General features: G+C 55.0%; 1 protein-coding gene across 1 annotated transcript in view; it reads right to left on the minus strand.

Annotated features, from left to right (window-relative positions):
• Positions 1–1,922: 1,922 nt before the first annotated feature.
• Positions 1,923–21,500, minus strand: part of nt5dc2 (5'-nucleotidase domain containing 2) — a 29,461-nt gene continuing 9,883 nt past the window's right edge. The window contains exons 4-14 of the mRNA XM_006625396.3: positions 21,122–21,177; positions 20,337–20,430; positions 19,488–19,616; positions 15,907–15,967; positions 13,631–13,733; positions 12,800–12,901; positions 12,192–12,273; positions 7,322–7,408; positions 6,769–6,909; positions 6,329–6,393; positions 1,923–5,896 (exon numbers count right to left, since the gene is read on the minus strand). Coding sequence (XP_006625459.2) covers positions 5,635–5,896; positions 6,329–6,393; positions 6,769–6,909; positions 7,322–7,408; positions 12,192–12,273; positions 12,800–12,901; positions 13,631–13,733; positions 15,907–15,967; positions 19,488–19,616; positions 20,337–20,430; positions 21,122–21,177 — 1,182 coding nt within the window. The 3' untranslated portion in view covers positions 1,923–5,634. The remainder of the gene's footprint in view (positions 5,897–6,328; positions 6,394–6,768; positions 6,910–7,321; positions 7,409–12,191; positions 12,274–12,799; positions 12,902–13,630; positions 13,734–15,906; positions 15,968–19,487; positions 19,617–20,336; positions 20,431–21,121; positions 21,178–21,500) is intronic.

Here is a 21,500-nt window from a genome sequence, read left to right on the forward strand (position 1 = left end):
CAGGCAGGGCTCTCGGAGAGCCGCAGCAAGCAGCGACAGCAGGTGATGGATTGGCCAAGATTAAAGAGACACCTGGGCTCATTTATATGGAGTGAGACCGCCTCACAGCCTGTCCCTGCCCCCTGCTGTGGAGACAGCGAATTCCCTACAGAAGCTTGCAGGTCTTGGCCTAGGACACCTGCTTTTTCATCTAATTTATTATCAGCCTCACAGCCCAGTTTCTGTGAAGTCATTAGCTCACCTCTCCAGCTCTGCCTCCTTAGCACCAGCAGAGGGGCAAAGGTCAGAGGTCGAGGGCCCAGGGCACTCCCCACACCTCCTCCCTGTCAGATCACAGCCCTGCGGTCTAGAGGCAGAGTGAAGTCAAATTCTGCCAACTGCCTTAGCAGCCAAAAAAACAAACCCTCGTTTCTCAGAGTTGACCTGTTGCTGACAGAGGGCTGGTGATAGACTTTTTAATAGCTGTCTTTTTAAAAAACATTTCCCTCCTTTCTAATTAACCATTGAACAGAAACAAACCAGTAAGAACTATAGGAGGGTTCCTAGCTGGAGATCCATGGATCAAGTAAATAGATCTTCTGTTTTTCAGCGACGGATTATGTTGTATATCATTTTCAAACTGTATCTTAGTCATTTAACTGGTAGGGTTCCAAATGCAATCTGCTTTTTTATTAAAAAAGCTGCAGTACAGTCACCTGTACAGCCCTGTTTCTGCAAAACTGTACTTCAAATGCATATGTAGTTTTTTAAGGTTCTTTTAAAAAAACTGTACAGTTTTACAGTATGTAGTTTTTACCCCATACTTTATTTATAACATTATACAGAAAACAAATTCAAAATGCTTAAAACACACGTACACAACATCCCCAAAGCACAATGTATAACACATTGGGGAATATTAAGCTACTACGAAAAAGTTTTAATGCAATTATCCAGCTTTTTTTTTTTACATTGGCATCGGGCGCCAGATTTTTTTAATCGCTTATTTGATTATAGTTTTCTTCTTAGAAAAACTGTCCCCCCCCCAAAAAAAAACAAGCCCTGAAACGTTCATTCACATTCTGATGGGACTAATTTGGAGCAAGCACTGGTGGGTACACGTCATTCTGCCCCAAACAGCTGTAACCGTTTACTGTAATGTTTTTTTTAAACGTTAATTCACGGGAATTTTCAACACTCTGATCAACTCCCTTCCAAGAAATCCACCCTCAGCATTCAAAATACACAATAGCATGAAAACACAGGGTCCCCTGTCAGACCTGGATGATCGGAGTCACGAACTCCAGCCCACTTACGGAGGATTCAGTGAACAGTCCTGCAGGGCTTCTGGGGGTCTCGGACTCTGCAAGGGTCTGACCTCATCGTGGTTATAAGACGAACCACACCGCGTGCAGGCCTTCAACCCCAGGTCGTGAAGAGCATGCAGTAACATGTGACATCTGTATGTTGCTCTAGTTTGTTCATATAAAACTCTGCCCCTTTCTCAACCAGTGGGGCCAGACGATGAGTTCCAGACTCCTGCAGCCCTCTGTGCCCCTACCTTTCTGACAGCTGGCTTTTGGCACGGTTGGCGATCTTGGCAAGGGCCGCAGACTGGACTCGGCCACTGGGTTAAGAACATTAAAATACTCAAAATCGACCAACAACGCCTCCTTCTCAGGCAGCAGGACTTGAGCTGCTCTGGTGACCCCCACAGCTTCAAGACTGAGATAGAACCAACACGCGTCCAGCACCACATTTCACAGGGACTGCTGCAAAGCATGCTGAAGCCTCTAAAAAAAAATATCAAGACCACACCTTCCGAAACAGGCAGTTCAAACTTTTTTTAATCTGCGAACCAGAGAGCCGATTTTCACGGCACAGCTGTGCTGCTGCAGCTGAAGTCTGATGAAAATGGGGGAAAAAAAGCAACACTCCAGAGGTTTATTACCCTGTTTTCAATTTTTATTTTAATTAAAATTCCAACTTTTTCTTTAACATACACGGACCACTTGTCTACATAATGACCTACGCACGCCTACGTTTATAAAAAGCCCCTCCTCCCGTACGCAGGAGGGGGGCAGCAGAGACAGCAAGCAGAGAGGAAGAGGAGGGCTGAGTTAATGAAGGACCCAGGCGATTTCGGACAACTAAACAGCAGGACTTTTAAAATCTGTTGGATGGTAATCATTCTAGACATCAGTGTCGTGGGGAAGACAACAAATTGTTACCAAAACAGTCCTGTGAGAAGCAGTTTGAGCAGACCTGCTGGAAACAAGGCTGTGGCAAATCCAGAGTTATCCCAGCGGTGAGCAACCCTGGGCGGAGAGCCAACACCCTTCTCCTCCCAAGACCTCCTCCCAAGCAATCTCCGAAGGCTCGGAACACGTGGGCGGAACTGGAGCCCAGCCGGGAATGAGAGCAACGGGGTGCTGGCATTGTGGCTTCAAAGATCTCGACAGTAAACACGGTCTTCGCAGGCCGTCAAGAAGGGAGAGCTGTTCCGAGCGTTCCGAGATTGCCGGCCGGAGGGCGCTCGGGCGTGGCTCTCCGAGAGCAGGATCGGACCCATAGAAAGGGGCTTAAAAACCCTGCTTAGAACGTAACGGAATAAAAAACAAACAGATGATGGGATCAGATCTAAGTCTAAGTCCAGAAACCGCCTGAAATCCCCCGCAGGAAGACCACAGTCAATTGTGCGGATTAGGGAACGGCTTCCTCCTCCGCCCTCCAAGACCCCCTCTGTCACAAGCAGCGGGTGCGTCCCCCTAGCAGGCCCCCCCGACCCCCGCGGCGCCCGGGGAGCGGTTCCCGGCCGTCTCCGTCTGGGGAGGCGCGCGCAGGGGGACTCTCCCACATCAGCTTATTAAAGACAACGAAGGAGAATGGAAAAGGTGGCGGCTCTCCTTTCAGCCGAACGCACAGCAGGCAACGCCACTCGGGAGGCGCCGACACCAGACGCCCGCCGTCCTGGAGCAGCCCGGGGCTCGGCGCCCGCAGCCTCTGCTCCGAGTAACCGGACGGGCTCCGGCTTGGTTCTGGAGAGCCTCCGTCCAGCAGGATTTGTACCTCACGGGAAAAATCGCCGAACTCTCCGAAGACCCGGAGAAGTTATCACATGATCAATTACGCATGTGATCTGAGTAATTTAGAGATCGCTTGGGACCACAGCCTAAGGTCTCATGATCAATCGGATCACTTGGTTAAATAATCAGTCAGTTACAGGCCTTCTCGATCGTCAGGAACCAACCGACCTACAGAGACCTAGAGGACCTGCTGGACTGGGGCGCCCCAGGAGAGAAGGGGGGCGTCACGGGGCCCCTGCGCTTTGATCACAAGAGAAGCCCCTTGGCGTTCTCGAGTCACGCAAAAGTTCGTAGGGTTCTGTCAAAAGCAAATCATTCCGAACCCGTGCTTCATTTCGGCCAGCGTTGCCTGCTCAGAGCCGGGAGGGTGGGAATTTTCACAGCAGGTAAGAAAAATCTGCTGCCTTTGTCACATCTGCCAGGTCTCTGGCTCAACACAGCAGCGGGGCCAGACTGCTGCATCGCGGACGCTGGGACACGCCTCCGGGTACACACCCTGGCAGGGCTGCCCCGCGTGCACGAGAGGGGGAGGGAAAGGAGAGCCACGTTGTGCGTTTAGCAGTTAAACATCATAAAAACAGTAACGTGTTAATGGACACAGCTAACAGCGACGGGGACGACGGCGGGTCAGCGTCTTACAGACGCCGCGCGGGGGAGACAGGCAGGGGACGCGAGCAGCAGCAGAAGAAAAGTGCCCACAAAATGCAGATCGATCTGCCCCACCCAGCGGGACAGCGCAGGTGGCCTGGCTGCAGCCACACTTCAGCCCCGACGGCCAGCGGGGTGCGGGCGGGGGTCACTCTGAAGCAGGGGGCAGCCCCAGGGTTCGGGACGCCGGCTGGAGCCCACAAGGCCGAGAAGTTGAGGCTTCCCCCGATACTGGCGGAGCGCTCAAGCCCCCCGGGGCTGCGATTCAAGCGCAAGACCTTCCCGACCAGCCCGGCTCGGACCACCACTCCCGAACGGCACCAGACCCGCCCAGCGCGGGGGGCAGCGGCGGCGTGTCGGGGGGCACGATGTTCTTGGGGTCCCCCCCGTCTGCCTTCAGGAACACACCGGTCCGAGTTCTCGCCCCTGTGGGCCGGGCAGCTCTCCAGCTTTCCCGGGCTCCGGCGGGATCTAAAAGCCTCTTCCGCCCGGCCGACCGAGCCCGGAGAGGCGTCTGAAGTGGACGTGAGGACTCTCTCGCTTTGGGAGCTCAATGGCTTTGGCGCTGAAAACCAGACGCTTGCTTGTCTGTGATTAAATACACCTCTGCTTCACATGCAGCGTTCCTCCTTGAATCCTCCCAATATTCCTCCTTACATCCCGCCCCCCTCCCACAGAGACCCCCCACATCGCTCTCGAGACACACGGAGGAATCGCTCGGCTCACACGACTGGGGGGGAAAAATAAGGCACATCGACGAAGGCCGCAGAACACCGGACAGTCCTGGCCTCTCTCCGCCAGGTGCCAGCAGCCGGAACCCGCGCGCCAGCCGAACGATCTCCCCCGTGGGAAGAGGACGAAAACGAGTCCTGTTCCCGTTCTGTGCCGCGGCTTCTCCAACAGTCCCGGCGGACACGCTCGAAAGTTTCAAGATAAAAAGGAAGTTTGTCAGTTTAGCACCTTAGGCGAGAGCCTCTCCCCCTGTTCCCAGCCTCTCCCTGGAAACAAGCCGGGTCCTCCCGGGTCTCGTTCCCGTGTTGCCTGCGCTCCGGCGACCGATCCCAGGTCGCCCCCGGCTTCGCCCCGGAACACAGCCGCCTCCAGCAAAACCACAAACAGGGGGAGAAAAAGCAAGGTTTCCCGGCGTCCCGGCGGAGACCTGGCTGTGCTGAGCCCGGGAGTCTGGAGCGCGGGCCCCCCTCCGCGCCACGAGCCAAGCCGAAGGCAGGGATAAAAAGCCAATCCAGGCAGGGAGCTGGGAACGATCCACTCGGCTTTAGGTCTCCTTCGCCCCATCAGCCAGAACCAAAAGGAGGAAAAGGCTGGAGCTGGGCCTCGAAAGTAAAAACATTCCTGTTCCAAAGCTTCAAACGCTGTCGTTCAGTCACACTAGCTTTCCAGTTCTCTCCCCAGAAAGAAAAACAACAACATCAGTTTCTGGTCTAGTGGCAGCTAAGCCCCCCGTCAGAAGTGCAATTTTCGGAGTGTACAGAGGAGCGCCGTTTCACCACACCATTCGTCTCGCTACAAAACCAGCCTGTACCCCGAAGACTGCTGCTACTGCCTGCTCTTCTTGTTCCGGGTGCGGACTGGCGCAGAGCACGACAGGCAGTGCTCGTCTCCACTCCTCTTTGTAACAGAAGCTCCCAACTCTCGACCTTTTTGACACCAAATTGCTGCAGATTAAAAAAAAAAAGAAGAGAGAACGCAGTTCCAAAGGTCAGCCAACACCATATTACACTCTTGGTGCCCCAAAAAAAGGTGTACTTTTTTTCTGCCCTCATATGTAGGGTATTTTCTTGTTTTTTTTGTCCCTTTAACATTTGTGTTCCAAAAAGCAAAAAAAATAAAAATGATGAGAGAACTGCAATCCCTGAAGTGCCCAGCAGGGCGGCGCTGCTCCACACAGCGGAGGCGCCGTTTAGCGGATGTGGGCCATCTCCTCCAGGAAGGGGGTCTTCATGCAGCCCGTGCAGAGCTGGTCCATCCAGAGGGGCGCCTCGTGCTGCAGGGGCGTGCGGCGGGGGTAGAAGGTGTAGCGGAGGTCGTAGTTCAGCAGGCAGCTGATGGAGGCCATGTAGAGGTCGGAGAAGCGGCACAGGCGGCGCGAGAAGTAGGTGGGGTTGTGGCAGGTGCGGAAGATGCTGCCGAACTGGGGGTTGAACAGGTTCTTGGTGACGGCCCTGGGAGGAGAGGGAAGCACAGGGAGGGTCAGCGCGGCGCCCGCCCACAGCGATCCAGAAGCCCCTGCTGCTGCTCTGGCCCTTCCGCAGCGGGCTCGGGGCTCGCGGGCCCTGGGTTCACTTCTGGCCCGGGGGACCCTCACCGCCCCCCCCCCCACTGCCTGGGTTTTCACCGGGTGACCCGGTTTCCTCCCACCTGTCTGGGACGAGCCGCCTGGGGGGAGCAGGCGCCTCCGAACTGTCCCTGCGCCCCGCAGAGGAGTGGAGCCCCGCTCAGGGCGCCATCCTGCCGCGGGCCCTACCCAGCTTTCAGACGGACAGACAGATAGTGCGGCGATGCCAGCGGCTCTCGGGCAAGACGAGGTCGAGCGCCGAGCCCCGGGACAGGCCGCGCTGGCCCGACCCCGGCCCCCGCGCCCAGCGGACAGGTACCTGAGCTCCTCCCGCTCCTTCAGCCAGTCCTGCAGGACCTTCTGCGACTCCGCGTCGCGATGCATCTGGGGGCGAGGAAGAGAGCAGACGCCATGAGAAAGAGGACACAACCCTGTGGGAGATCGGGGCCCCACAAAAGCGGACGAAACCTGGGGCTGGAGGAAACCCAGCTGCCATGTTGGGGATGCCAGAGGGGCTCCACTGCCCACCCTGGAGGACTAAGGGCTGGGGAACGCCGAGCTTGCAGCTCCGGCTCGAGGTCCCCCCTTCACCACAGTAATAATCCTGTCAGAACCCAGGCTCTGCTCACTGAGCCACACGCCACCAAGCAGCTCCCAGCGACTGCTAACCCTGTGTTTGTGGTTTAGTCCGGGTGAGAACTAAGGGGTGCAAACGCACACCGGGGCAAGACCCCGCCTCTGCGCGCGCCGCCGGCTCACCTGCATGCGCTCCAGCAGGCCGGTCAGGGCCTGCAGCCAGGTGAGGCTCTGAGCGTACTGCTCCGTGTTCACCACCTTCGTCTCCACCTCCAGCTCCGGCACGATGGCGCCCGTCCTCCAGCCGTGACGCAGCATCAGGTCCTGCAGGAGAGGCGCGGGGTTAGGATGACATCATGGACCCCTGACCCCTGACCCCTGACCCTGCTGCCCCACCAGAGGGGAGCACACACACGAACATGAAAACACGGGACACGAGTGAAGACGCACACAGAACACGAGCAAACACACACATTCATACGTGTACACACACACACACACAATTGCTTGTATGTTGACAGGTTTCAAGGGCACCCAGGCAGAGGACAGGCTAATCAAAAGTACAACACAGCAAGAGCAAACAGAGCCACACGCACACATCACAGCACAGGGCCTAGAAAAACAGAGTGGTGAAGTGAGCAACACACTGGGCTCTCTCCTTTATTTGTGTCTGTGCTACTGGCCATAGCAAGCCCACACAAAACAAAGGACAAAAACAAACACCAGATTCACTTACTGCCAAGTCACTGTACAGGTGGTCCCCAAAATAAAGCACCTTGGAGCCCCTCCATCCTGTCAGCCTCAGGAAGTCGAAGAGATTACCCTGCAAAGCACAACAAGACTGTGAGCTCCAGGTCTCTCCTGTCTGCTCCAACACTCAGGATTCTTAGAAGCACAGAGAGAGATGAGGGAATCTCACAGAGAAGGGAACCTGTCTGCCAGTAAAATGCAGAACCTGCTCAGGAGGTTTCAATCAAGGAGTTTAAAATGGCTTCAAGGTGTGCAGTCTGTTGCCTGACCTCTGCATCACCTTTCACACAGGTGTGCCCACGAAAACACGGCAGTGAACAGACACCTGGACTGCAAATACCCAACTTCTGCATCCAAAGCACACACCTGCTGGCCGAGCAGGGTGTCTCTCACATTCCTCATAAACAGGACCCTTCCGCCTGGAGTTCAAGCAGTGAGGGGAAAAAAGACATTCATGGTGTCCGAAGTGCGGCTGAAATGAAAGATGGTGTCCACTGCCTTTCAGACAGAAAATAAAAGCCTAGGTATGTACTGTTTGCAAACTCGAGGAATAGCTGAGAAGGATGCACGTACTGTGTCAACGCGCGGGACATGTATACCGCTGATAAACTGGACACACGGAGCCTCCTATCTTCAGTCCACTGGCCCTGACGAGGGACACAGCGACATGACTACATTCTAATAATAATGTAATGTTAATAATAATAATAATAATGTTTCTTTATTAGCCCTATACAATTTCTTGCATTAGGAATTTGTCTTTTCGCATACCCCAGCTTTTCTCCATGGAGACACAGACAGGGAGAGAGAAGCTGGGGGTCAGAGTGCAGGGTCAGCCATTTATACAGCGCCCCTGGAGCAGTTGGGGTTAAGGGCCTTGCTCAGGGGCCCAACGGAGTAGGATTCCTCTGCCGCCCCAAATTCTGGAGAGGTACGCCAGTCTACCAACTGGGCTTCTTCCCAGGAAAAAAGAGCTCCTCCGCCCTCCGAGCCCTGGCTGAGCCAAATGCCGTTTCTCACGCAGGGCCAAGACCTGCCTCCTGGAAACTTTGTGAAATAACGTATTTTCCCAGAGACGCCTGACTGCAGGAGACACGACATGACTGCAGTATGCAATTACAGAAAAGCAACTTCAGACAGAGGCTTGCGCTTGGAGTGAGTGGACTTCGGTAAAGAAAACAAAACAAAAAAACTTTCCCCAGATGCAGCACCCAAGATTCACCACTAGCTGGAGCCCAACCATACACCCCATGTGCTTGTCTCTGCTCCCACTTGAGCCATAGCAACAGCCACGGGATTGGCTCAGCCTCCTGTCCCCAGACAGCCAATCGGGGGCCGGCCGGAGAGCCGAGTGTGGGCCTCTCTCATTAGCAGGGACACGATGTTCTCCGTCGCCGGGGCAACCGAGCTGGGTCTGGCCCGGCGCTCCGTCGAGCCCTCGAGATCCCTGCCCAGGCAGGCTTTCACCCAGGGACGAACAAAACCCCACGTTTTCCCTCCTGCCCAAGGGGAACGCCAAGCCCGGACTCGCGCATAACCGCGTCCAAAACGCCAACAGAGGGCGAGAGTCGTGCATTTTCAAAAACCAAGAGGTTTCAGCTTCTAGGGATCAAACCGAGCGAAGAGATATCAAAGAAAATGCAGCTGCCAACTTGAAAATGCTCCAAAAAGTTTTCTTTAACAAATTTAAACATTTTTTTTAAAAATTAAAATGTTAAAAATGCGAAATGGCAGCAAGCTGTCGGGCAGTGAACAGTTGTTGTTTTTTTTAAATCCTCGTGGAACAAGCCAGACTATCTTGCTTATATCTCCAAGCTGGTCATATCTGAGCCAAGCCACACGACAATCTAACTTTGTCAACTGTTTTCTCGGTAAAGCTGCTGTGTGAAAAAGGGTCACGCTGCCAGGATTTTCCAGTTAACCAGCAGCTGTGTAAGCCGCTCGGCTCTCCCCTGCCTGGTAAGAGGGACTTCTGCAAAAATCTTCCGTCTTCTGCCTCAGGAGTGAGACACACATTAGCTGGATGACCTAAAGCAGATTCCAGCTAAATTAGATAGATGTTTATCTTGTGTGGGGTCCCATTAAAGCATGAAAGGTCACAGCTGAGGCACTGGGAGAGAGAGAGAGGGAGGGAGGTAGTGTGGGCTAGTGGTTAGAGCTGAGGCACTGGGGGAGAGAGAGAGGGAGGGAGGTAGTGTGGGCTAGTGGTTAGAGCTGAGGCACTGGGGGAGAGAGAGAGGGAGGCAGTGTGGGCTAGTGGTTAGAGCTGAAGCACTGGGGGAGAGGGAGGCAGTGTGGGCTAGTGGTTAGAGCTGAGGCACTGGGGGAGAGAGAGAGAGAGGGAGGCAGTGTGGGCTAGTGGTTAGAGCTGAGGCACTGGGAGATGGGGGAATAAGGCACTGAAATGTTTAAAATGTGTAAAACAAATCTGCTTAGTGACTTAAGTGAAGATCACTCAGCTGTTTTCTGCAAAAATCATGCTTTTCAAATTTGCATGCCTACACCTGACCTGGTCAAAGGTCAAAGTTGAACATCACAGCAGGGTTTCAGATCACATGAATTCCTCTTCACACTGCTCAATAAATACAACTCGCACAGCAGTTGTACACAGACCCCGATTGTCTGAGGGTTCAGACAGAGAGACAGCTCAGCCTCTGCCTGTCGAACACAGTCCACCCCCCACGGTCAACCCAGCAACAGCTCACCACACATCCCAGGACATGGTGTGTGTGTGTGTGTGTGTGTGTGTGAGAGAGAGAGTGAGGGGAGGCCAGATGCAGAGACCCCCCCCCCATCCTCCTGCGCATCAAGAGAGGCAGGAGAGGGGCGCGGCTCCCAGCCTACTCTTCGTCTCGGCACGATCGATGAAAACCCCATTTTCCCCCCGCACCCCCAGAGACACCGCCCCCGCCGCCCGCCATCGGAGAGCTAATGAGAGTTAACACGTCCCGCCCCATCAGCGCGCTCGGGGATGCCGAGAGCCCTCCCCACACTCCGCGTCGGAGCGCGGACCCCAGCCGAGCAGGAGCCAAGGCGGACGTGCAGAACGGGGCGACGCCGTGGCGGTGGGCCGCGTTAGTATGCGGGTCCGGACCCCGAACCCCCCCGCCTGGCCTGCCCGTTTCCTTTGTGTGGCCCTGCGCCTGCTCCCCTCTGCCCCAGTAAGGGCTTTGTGATCCCAGCAGAAACCGCACAGCCGCCTGGCCAGAGTCAAACAGGCCTCACGAGACACAAACGTGTTTGTTTGCCGAATGAATGCCATCAGGAGACTGAAGTTTTCAGACAGTCACTCCCTGCTCATTAATCTCAGTGCAGGCAGGTCCGCCGTTTTAACAGAACCACCCTCGGCTCTCCTGGGAAAAAGGAAGCGTTCGATCATTGAAAGTTTCTGGGAGACCCAAAGGTTCCCTGTGGCCATTGTTCCTGGAATTGTTGCTTCTTGCCCACCAGAGGAACGAATCCCAGCGGAGAGGCTGCGCTTTCGCGCCAACGGTTCAGGCCGTGTGGCATGAGTAACGATCTGAATGATGTTCCCACAGTCTGAGTCAGCCGGATTTTTTCTGCCTGTCTCCACAGGCTGTGCGTTCGCTCACGTAGGCACTGCGCTCCCCTGTGCTGCTGTTCTCCACCCCCGCGCCCGAATCGCACGGACACGACCGCAGCCCCGATCGCGGACGGGCATGACACCCGAGGGAGCGCGCGCAGGCCTGGCCTCTCCCAGAAGCCTCCCGAAGAGGCGCGAGGACTGAACACAGTCGTTTCGGAACTGCTGATGGGTCGCACCAAAGTCTGGCCGCCCGCAGCAGGAAAGAGTAACTGCTTTCATTCCTGCTGCGCAATCCCAGACTGCCTCTCTGCCCGCTCCGGGAGAAGACCCAGACGATCCGGGCAGATTCCCAGGATCGGCTCCGAGTGAGATCGGACTCGGTGCACCAGCACGTTCTGCGCTGCAGGACGAGTCCTGTCAAGGGAACTTTACAGAGCTCACATGCTTGCACGGGGCTGAAGTGCGCGGTCAAGACACTGATTCACTTGTGAAAGGTGATCTCTCCCAGTGAGAGCACGGTAAACTCTCAGGAAACTACAGCCACACACACCAGCTCCAAGCGGCGACATGAAAAGTCTCCAACTATAAAGAGTGGGACTGATTCTCGGGGCTTGACAACAGCTACCCAGCAGCAGATAAACCCTTCCTGCCTGCCCTTTCACTGTGAGCAGAGACCAGTGCAAAATGCTGAGGACACTCAGCGACACTGTTGTCCTCAACAATGGGAAAACCTTATCCCTATAAACTCCTGTCCTTCTACTCTTCTATCCCTCTTAACCAGCTCGCGGATAAAGCATTTCACTGCCGACAACACCGCTGTATGCTGTACTGTTTGTGCACAGATCAATAAACCTTGACTGATTGACTGTTTGCAAACACTTCCAGCCTGTAGTAAAGATGTGCGCGTTTTCCTCCAGCGATCCCCGACTCAGCGTTAGATCCTGACCTGCACTCACGCGGGTTTCAGACGTTGTCCTGGTTTTAAAGCCCCGACTGTGGCGAAGCACAGGCCTGCCCCACTGGGCAGAGCTCCCGCTGCAGCGGATTAACGCCGCCCACGCTGCCAAGACCAACACGGGCACCTGCGCCAGGCTTCGGAGGGACACTGACACTGACCGACTGGTCGAGGCAGCCGGCGCCGTGCCGCGAGCCAGACAAGAGTCATCTCTTGGCTCGACCGCTGCTGCACGGTATCGACTTCACACACACGCACACACAGCGTGCCCTCTGGTGCCGAGAGGGGAGGTCAAGGGCTGGCCACACAGCGAGAGAGAGCTGGGAACCGGGGGAGAGTCGCCTGCCGACTGACCTGTTTGTAGATCTGGCCCTTGTCTAGGCTGGTGATCCTGTCCCACTGCAGGTCTCCATTGCAGTCCAATCGCCGGAAAGGCCTGCAAGTTCAAAACCGCCACACTTGATTAACATGCACGGCTTAATCATCCACTCGCCCATGCTCTAACTGGTTTATCCAGTACAGGGTCGCAGGGGAGCCAGAGCCTATCCCAGCAAGCAATGGGGGCAAGGCAGGGTACACCCTGGCTGGGACACCAGCATGGCACAGGGCAGAAGGACACACACAGACACACAACTAGGACAATTTCCCCAGAAGCCAATTAACCTCCCGTACGCCTGGACTGCGGGAGAAATCCCACATGCGCACCGGGAGAACATACCAGCTCCACACAGACAGCAGCCCAGGTCTGGAACTGCAAGGCAGCCATGCTGACCACTGTGCCACACTGCCACCACACCTCATTTTCACTTGAAGCGAGTTATTTGCTGCGTGTTTGTCTTTACAAAGCGATTTCAGGTGCGCCAATCCTGTGGGGCCTGGCTTCGTCAGAGAGCTCACGGAGCCTCTCGGCAGACGCCCCGCCCGGACACGCAGGCCGGTGAGCGCAGGGGGAAGACACTCACTTGACGCAGTCGTTGAAGAAGTGCGGCTTGTCTGCCTGGACGATGACCGCATTGAAGAAGTCCCTCCAGTCCTTCCCCACCATGTACCTCATGCCCTTGTCCCTGAAACACAGGCCGAAGAGCCGGGTCACAGCTCGGCTGAGCAGCTTGTGCTCTCTCCCAGTGCCTCAGCTCTAACCACTAGCCCACACTGCCTCTCTCTCCCAGTGCCTCAGCTCTAACCACTATCCCACACTGCCTCTCTCTCTCTCCCAGTGTCTCAGCTCTAACCACTAGCCCACACTGCCTCCCTCTCCCTCTCTCCCAGTGCCTCAGCTCTCACCACTAGCCCACACTGCCTCCCTCTCTCTCTCCCCCAGTGCCTCAGCTCTAACCACTAGCCCACACTGCCTCCCCCTCTCTCTCCCAGTGCCTCAGCTCTAACCACTAGCCCACACTGCCTCCCCCTCTCTCTCCCAGTGCCTCAGCTCTCACCACTAGCCCACACTGCCTCCCTCTCTCTCTCCCAGTGCCTCAGCTCTAACCACTAGCCCACACTGCCTCCCTCTCTCTGTCCCAGTGCCTCAGCTCTCACCACTATCCCACACTGCCTCTCTCTCTCCCCCAGTGCCTCAGCTCTCACCACTAGCCCACACTGCCTCCCTCTCTCTCTCCCAGTGTGTCAGCTCTAACCACTAGCCCACACTGCCTCCCTCTCTCTGTCCCAGTGCCTCAGCTCTAACCACTAGCCCACACTGCCTCCCTCTCTCTCCCCCAGTGCCTCAGCTCTAACCACTAGCCCACACTGCCTCAGCTCCGAGCTCTGCTGGTCTGTTAGAGTAAGACACTCACACGAAGCTGAAGGGACTGTTGGTGATGAGAAAGAGCTTTTTGCCGCTGCTTGCCAGGCGATGAAGGACAGCGTAGGTCTCGTCTCCTCGCAGGATGTACTTTTCTGTTTGCCGGAAGAGAGAGGAGAGGGGGAATTACTACAGGAAGGTCAGGTCAGCACAGACAGCGAGAACAAGGATGAGCCAGAATACCTTCACACTACTGAACAACTAGGTCCCCCTTGTTTACAGGTGAACTGATGCTATGATTACCCCACCCCAGATTCTGAACGTAAAAACCGAGTCTAAAAGGCTTCTCTGGTCCTGCTGTATAAAAAGTATGAAAAACCCAGGATTTCCTTATAGTTTTGCAAGGTGTGACTCATAAACCTCCCCTCAGACAACACAGATTCAGCACTGAAACGCACTCAAGGCTCCATCTGTGCTGCAAGGATAAGATTTACAATAAGAGGGAATTTTTTAAAAAGAGTAATAAATTGACTCCCCCCCCCACTTAAAACACTGCCTGGGAGTGTCTGCCGTTGTTTTGTCCACTACAAACTGATTCCCTCTCGCGTGGTCTGGAAGTCGGCCCAGACAGTCTCTCCTCCCTCACCCTCACCCCCACCCCGCTCAGTCTTCACCAGGACTGGCAAGCACCAGCACACCCGGCCTCTCTCCCAGCATGCCCTGCTGCGCCGCTCTCCGCGGCTCACCGAAGGCCCCAGAACAAGTCTGGCCAGGTCTTCCACACCCTGAGAAACCCGTCTCAGACGGATCCCTCCTGGCCCGGGCTGAGACAATGGCAGCACAGCTGCGAAAGTGTGCTTATGTAACTTGAAAGTAATTATGTAACTTGTGGGTTGTTTTAACCTTAACGAGATGTGTTCGTATATACTGTTTTAGGTATACTGTATATATTATTGTCAAGTTTTCCGTTTTGCGATTCTCTGTATTTATTTGTGAAAAGAAAAAGTTCTTTAAAATCTAAAGTCGGTTTCCTGAAGGCTGGTTTCCCTAAATCACAGCTTCTGAAATCCCTGGACAAATCCGTGTCGGCTTCCCATTTCCTGCCCTGTGCTGCTTCCTTTCCCCCTGCGGGACAGGCAGGTAGACGCTGAAGATTAGGAGCACAAGGACTGCAGACCTGCTGCTGCTGAGCCCAGACACACACACACAGACACTTCAGCCATCACCTCCTCCCTGTGTCCTCCCCTCCGTCCCACGGGACCCCGAGAGACGTTACGAAGGAGAGGAGGCCGTGTGGCCGACTGACCCAAGGATCTCATCCAGCTTGGCTGGGAGAAGCCAGGGTATCAGCTTCAGCACAGTGTGTGGCTCTTCCCCCTCCTCTCCTTTCCCCTCGCCCTGTCCTGTCCTACGAAGCGTGCCTCGCTCCCCTGCGCAACACCAGCTGTCTCCCCCCTGCACAGGGAGCGTGTGCTGGGCAGGCTACCCACAGCACAAGAACCCGCACAGCACCTCCTCCCTTTCAAAGGCTCCGAGTAAATGATCTGCCTCATGTCTGCTGGGTTTGATCTCTACATGCTGTTCCCACACTTTGTTGATCATAAAACAAAAACGAAGGAGAATAATAAGATGGGAACAGTTCCAAACAAAGAGGCCGTTTGACCCATCAGCCCATTTCATAGTTAGGAGTTAATTAATCGGAGCATCTCGCCCAGCTGCTTCTTGAAAGAATCCAGGGTTACTGCAATACACGATTGGGCAGAAAGGCCAGCACGGCTGCATATAAACTGCATCTCCTACCTAAACAATTCATTTCTTCTAGGTAATTCAGTGCTTCTACATACATACCATGCTGCGTGGTGCTGTACTGGATCTACATTTGACGAAGCCATTAGCAGTTTTGAACAGACATTTCTAACTGAAACCGCCCGAACAGCAAACTTGGGAATTGGGACATGACTGCTCTTCCCACTGCAGGGGGCACTGGTCCTGCTGAACCGAGCCTCTCTGCCCGTTCCTTACCAACCCCTGTGCTATGAGCTCGGCGATACATGACTTCTTCTGACTCTGGACAAACAAGTTCCACTGGACCCAGCAAAATGCCCAGCTGTGCAAATGGGCACAGATGAAGGAGCACCCTCCCTCCCTCACCTGGAATATAAACCATCTCACTGCGCTCCCTCCCTGCGCTGACTCAGCTAAGCCTGAGGATGAGGAGTCACAGGGACTGTACCAGGACTGACACACATGTGCCTCCTGCCAGCTGGAACAGGCGCCATTCCTCTTGCTTTGCAAATCTCAAGGGAGGAGGAGTTCGGTCATGCTCACCCAAATCCTGCATGATCCACTTGTACATGTAGCCTTTGATGTGCACCATCCCAATGGCCTCCTGTGTGGGACAGAGAGGGAGAGAGGTCAGAGACAGCGGTGGCAGACTCAGACAAGCCCAGACACGCTGCTCGTAGCTGCTCTTGCTCTTATTCGAGGTTTGAGAGACAAAACTTAACAGCTGCCGCCACTGAAAAAGTTAAGCACGTTTCTGGAGCTGGAGAAAGTCGGATAATTGACTTGCGGGATGTGGCTGCTGGCGTTTTCTCCTGCATTAGCCTCACACGTTTGCAACAACTCCACCCCAGCCTCTAGACACAGCAGTGTTAATAAAGGTTTAAACTGTACATCCAAATTATTAGCCACCCGAGAGACACAGACCATTTAGCTCTCCTATCGGGAACGAACAGTGAATTTAAAAAGCTGGTGTACTGTCCCTGAGCAGCACAGCTCTGTCTGGACCGCAGCTCCATTAGCAGATGGACTGTATGCGACTCCAGGACAGGACAGAGGTGCTACTGCTGATGGTGGACTGGAAATAACTGCAGAAAGGAATCGCTGAATCACCGCTGCGATGCACGCAGCTAGGTCAAACAAGACTCAAGAGACTGAAACCCCGAGCGCACGATGCGCTGATACAGTACTGTAAAGAGGCAGTCAGACACAGAGGGTGTGGGTTTCGGAGAATGCCAGGAAGAGGCAGGCATGCAGGCAGAGAGAGGCTGAAACAGGAAAACACTGAATTCTAGATCTTCTCTCCCCTGGGACAGACTGCACTACTCTTCCTGCCTTCTCCAACATGTACAGTCGTTTGGGGGGAAAAGATGACCCACAGGACACCGGTGAGCTCGTTTCAGAAGCATGAGGGATACGACACTGTTGGGGCAGACGCTTCGAAGGGACTTTTGCCCTCTTGCCTTATACAGTGAAAGATCAGTCCTCAGCCAGATTTCACACGGGCGTCTCTTGGCAAGGAACAACGACTTGCTGCTCATTCACCGATCAGCTTCCAGAAACTAAAACTGTGCAGCAATATTTTTTATAATTTAAGCCATTTCAATAAATAAACAATAACAGGCTTTGTAAGACACAGGGCAAGATTATCCCCTTGGCCAGGTCATCTTGCACTCCACGGTAGATACCCCACCTGCGCAAGTTTTCACACTCACAATAACAAGACAAAACACCTCCAGAGGAAAAAAAAAAACTTTCTTTCAACTGAAAACAGGGTTCATGACCTGGGAGTAAATCATCAGAAACAGCAGAAGCAGGGATCAAACCCGAATGCAGGATAAAGCCTCTGGGCTGCAGGTAAGCAAGAGAATCTGATTTAAAGGGGCTCGTGGTCTGTGCAAGAGGGGATGGAGCTGCGTGCAGCCCCCCCAGCATGCAGAAACCCGAGCCCGTGTGCCCAACACCCCCTGTGGCTTTCAGAGCACAAGAGGTCCTCAGTCACCGAGAGGGAACAGGCTGTACCAGCAACACGGAAACCACACTGGCAGGGAGGCGGGGGAGAGAGACCAGGGGTCGGGCTGCCTGGGGATCAGGGTGAAAGTGTACGTTTGAGGAACTCCAAAAAGCACAGTGTGGGCGCCGCTCGAGTGTTAATTACACATGGAGGTTTCCGACACGCCTGAGCGGCAGGCGCATACTGCAAGAACAAAAACAAAACGTGCAAAACATGTGCTTCTGTGTTCTCGGGCTCTGAAGAGAAATTCCAGCACGTCTGCTCCCGATGATGGGGGAGCTCACAGTGCTGAACGACGGGGCCTCAAAACAGGTCTGATCTTCGCAAAATACACACTGCAGGGGTTTCAGCACTGCTGGGGGATCGTATGTCGATCCTTCCGAACACACTAACAAAAACAGCAGAACTATTTCAAAAACACTGAAAATCAGCACAACCCCAAGAACTGTAAAACGGACCGTGTTTTTCACAGCACCTCCACTCCCGACCACAGTAAAGATCTGAGAGGTCCCCGTCAGGCCCTGCATGGTGGGGTTGGACTTGTGTTAGCGTCTCTCTCTCTCTTGTGAGACGCACCAGTCACTGGACTGGTCAGAGAGACCGGCAACAGCACAACAGTCACAAAATCTTCTCCAGATTCAGTGCCTCGTAGAAATGCACGACTGTGACGCACACGACTTCCGAAGAACTAAACAAAATCACGCTTCAAAACAACTCTCTCCTGCGCGGCCTTCATCAGCTGCACGGTGGTGAAAAACCCCCACAGCACTTAAAGAGGTACAGACGCATGTACTCGAACTTTAGTTTCGACACCCGGCGCACAAGCCACAGGAACGCCTGCCCGCGCGGGCGCTGACGTTTCAGCGGGAGGAAGGAAGTGGCAAGCTCGGCACACCGAGATCCGAGGGGCTGCAGGATGACGGCAGCTGGGTGCCCTTTCACCTAGATCTGAGCGCAGCAAGGAGCCCGTCTGTGCTGCTCTGGCATAGCTGGAATTCCTGCACTCAGGAGGATTAGGAGCAGCAAGAAAGAACAGTAGTCTCAGCTCCTGTGACTTACTTGGCTCGGTTGGGTCAAAGCAAAAAAAAAATGAAAACAAAAAAACACTGAAGCCGACAAAGGGATTTGTGCTCTCCAGCCTGGCAGTTGTTTACTGGAGAAATGAACTGCAGCCTGGCCTCAAGAGAAGAGTGAACGAGCACAGTGGTCTGAATCGCTCCCAAGCCAAGGGAGAGGAGGCCTAAGAGAAACGGTCTGCGTCAGATCACTGCAGTCCAGACCACTTCGAGTTTCACTTCCCTTCAGAGCTTTTCAGCTCAGCTGAAGCATCTCCAGCTCTTTTTTTAACCCTCTGTCCACAACCTAAAGAGTGACTGGATTCCCACTAAGTGTTGTGGCAAAGCAAATCTCAACCCAGAAGCGTGCTGGGGTCACACACAGAGCTCACACCAGTCCACCGCAGTAACGCGTACACGTGCGACCGCACACACACACACACTAGTTAACCGCGTCAGCGTGGCTTTGGAAAGAGAAGGAAACCTGAGCGCACAGTAAAAATCACGAGTGAACATGCAAAGTGTGTGCAGAATCGAGGTCAGAATCAAACCTAGAGCTGCAGAGCTGTGATTACACTGACCGGCCCCGGCAGGAGCAGGACTGGACAGCCCTGCTGCAGACTCACTGACCGGCCCCGGCAGGAGCAGGACTGGACAGCCCTGCTGCAGACTCACTGACCGGCCCCGGCAGGACCAGGACTGGACAGCCCTGCTGCAGACTCACTGACCGGCCCCTGCAGGAGCAGGACTGGACAGCCCTGCTGCAGACTCACTGACCGGCCCCGGCAGGAGCAGGACTGGACAGCCCTGCTGCAGACTCACTGACCGGCCCCGGCAGGACCAGGACTGGACAGCCCTGCTGCAGACTCACTGACCGGCCCCGGCAGGAGCAGGACTGGACAGCCCTGCTGCAGAGACACTGACCGGCCCCGGCAGGAGCAGGACTGGACAGCCCTGCTGCAGACTCACTGACCGGCCCCGGCAGGAGCAGGACTGGACAGTGCTGCACCATGCCAACGCCCAGAGCCTCATCTGTCCCCCTGGGCAGGAACACTCACCGACACGTCCTTGTAGAGGTGCACGGGGTCGTACTCAATGTCGTTGGAGATGAAGAAGTCGTTGGCGACAGCCAGCAGGGTCATCTCAGGGATGGAGAAGACATCCATGAACTGCTTCATCTTGGGCCCCTGCGGTGGAGAAGAGAGGAGACGCGCTCACTGTGGGCATCCTGTCAGCTCCGAGCTGGGAAACTGGGGGGCTGGGGGGACTGGGAGGCTTTCAGCTCTTGTTTTACAGAGAACTGCAGAACACTGATGCACTTCCAAGTCTCTGTGCTCCCAAAGAGACAAAGTAAAATTATACCGAGAAACTACAGGGATTCTTAGAAAATCACATATTAAATCACATTGTTTTGTTTAAGTGCATATTTGTATAATACTGCAAGATGAAAGGCTCATACTGACTAATTGATGTGCCTGATGCTATTATCCAACAGCAGGGGGGCAGACTCCCTGTTCCCACATTCCCGAGACTCCACCGGGAGCCATCATTACAACAGAAGGGATTTGAACACAAACAGCGGTCAAGTTCCTGTTTAACTTGAAAGCCGGCCCAATTAAGGGGAGTTCAAACGTAACAATAACACGAAGGATCCCACACTCACGTCTGAAGCTGCTCCCAGCTCTCGGAAACAAAGACCCCGATGCCTTTCCGAGACTGGAGCGGGGTCAACATAGGGGGTAACTGTAACTGGGGAATTTTAACAAACTCAGCCCAGTGACTGGGCACCAAGCTTAGCCACGTTGCGCACAAGTTTCAATGGCATTGTGGGTGAAAAGGGGAAGCGGGGCCCCGTGCCCTTCGCCCCGAGCGGAGCTGGCCGGAGGCGGGAGACGGCGCCGGCTCACCTTGCCGTAGAAGCCGCTGACTTGGTGCAGGGGCACGTGGTTCGTCCCCTCGTACAGCCGCAGCACCTCCTCGTCGGGGACGGGCTTCAGGCCCCTGGGGGGGGGACACAGGAGAGCCGTTATCACCTTCACGGCCCGCCGGGGGCGCAGCCGAGGGGCCGAGCCCCTCACCGACACGCCGCCCACTCCGGGCCAGGGCCGCAGCCGCCTGGAGCCCGTCCCAGGAGCGCCGGGCGCAAGGCGGGACCACACCCGGGGCGGACGTCATCCTCCGCTGGGCACACAAGCACGCACACGCGCTGACCGCTACGGGACCACCTGGAACCCCAGCTCGAGTCTGGGAGGTGGAGAGGATGGAGGAAACTGGGGAGAACATGCGAACCCCACACAGCTAACACCCCATCTTTACGGATGGGGACACAAAAGTCCCGGTGAGCAACTCAACTGTATTTCCCCCGAAGTTTAGCTTGCAAAAATGCAGGCGTCAAGACTGACTGTGAAGTCAGGGTTGGTATTAAAGCAGAAGCACACAGACCTGAACCCAGCATAGTGCAGGGGGGGGCGCACTAGTGCCAACGTCTGCAGGAGGTGCCACCCAAAAGAACAGGCTACTGCCAATGGTCCCTCTGGGGTGGACCCCTCCCCCTACAACCTCTGCTGGAACCCCGGCCCCGAGCGAGCCGACCGGGCGAGGAGGGGTGTCAGTCCAAGCCCCGCCCGCGCGGACAGCAGCGTCCAGCGGGAGGAAGGCCAGGTCACAAGGTCGTTCCCCCACGCGGCCTCACCTGTACACCGTGCCCAGCTGGATGTAATGGAAGGCATCGATCTTCATCAGCAGCCCCTGCCGGAAACAGGAAACGGATCTGTTGAGTTCGCACTTTCGAAGCCCGGGGCCCAGCAGACTGTCTGGACCAGAGCGGTCTTGAGAGGCTGTGACTTTGGGGGCGCAGTTCCTATTTCAGGGCTCCCCGGTTGAGCAGCTGAGCCGGGAGAGGAGCACAGGTCCGAATGTCTGTACAGACCCAGAACACTAAAGGCTGGATTTGCTGGCTGTCAGCCTCAGCAAACCTGACACAAAAATATATTAATATTTTTTGCAAAACTCAGGCGTTTTGTTTTTTATGATTTTTCCTTTAGTTTTGTTTGTTTAGTTTGCCCTCACAT

Source organism: Lepisosteus oculatus, chromosome 2, assembly GCF_040954835.1.
Source record: "Lepisosteus oculatus isolate fLepOcu1 chromosome 2, fLepOcu1.hap2, whole genome shotgun sequence".
NCBI classification, from domain to species: domain Eukaryota; kingdom Metazoa; phylum Chordata; class Actinopteri; order Semionotiformes; family Lepisosteidae; genus Lepisosteus; species Lepisosteus oculatus.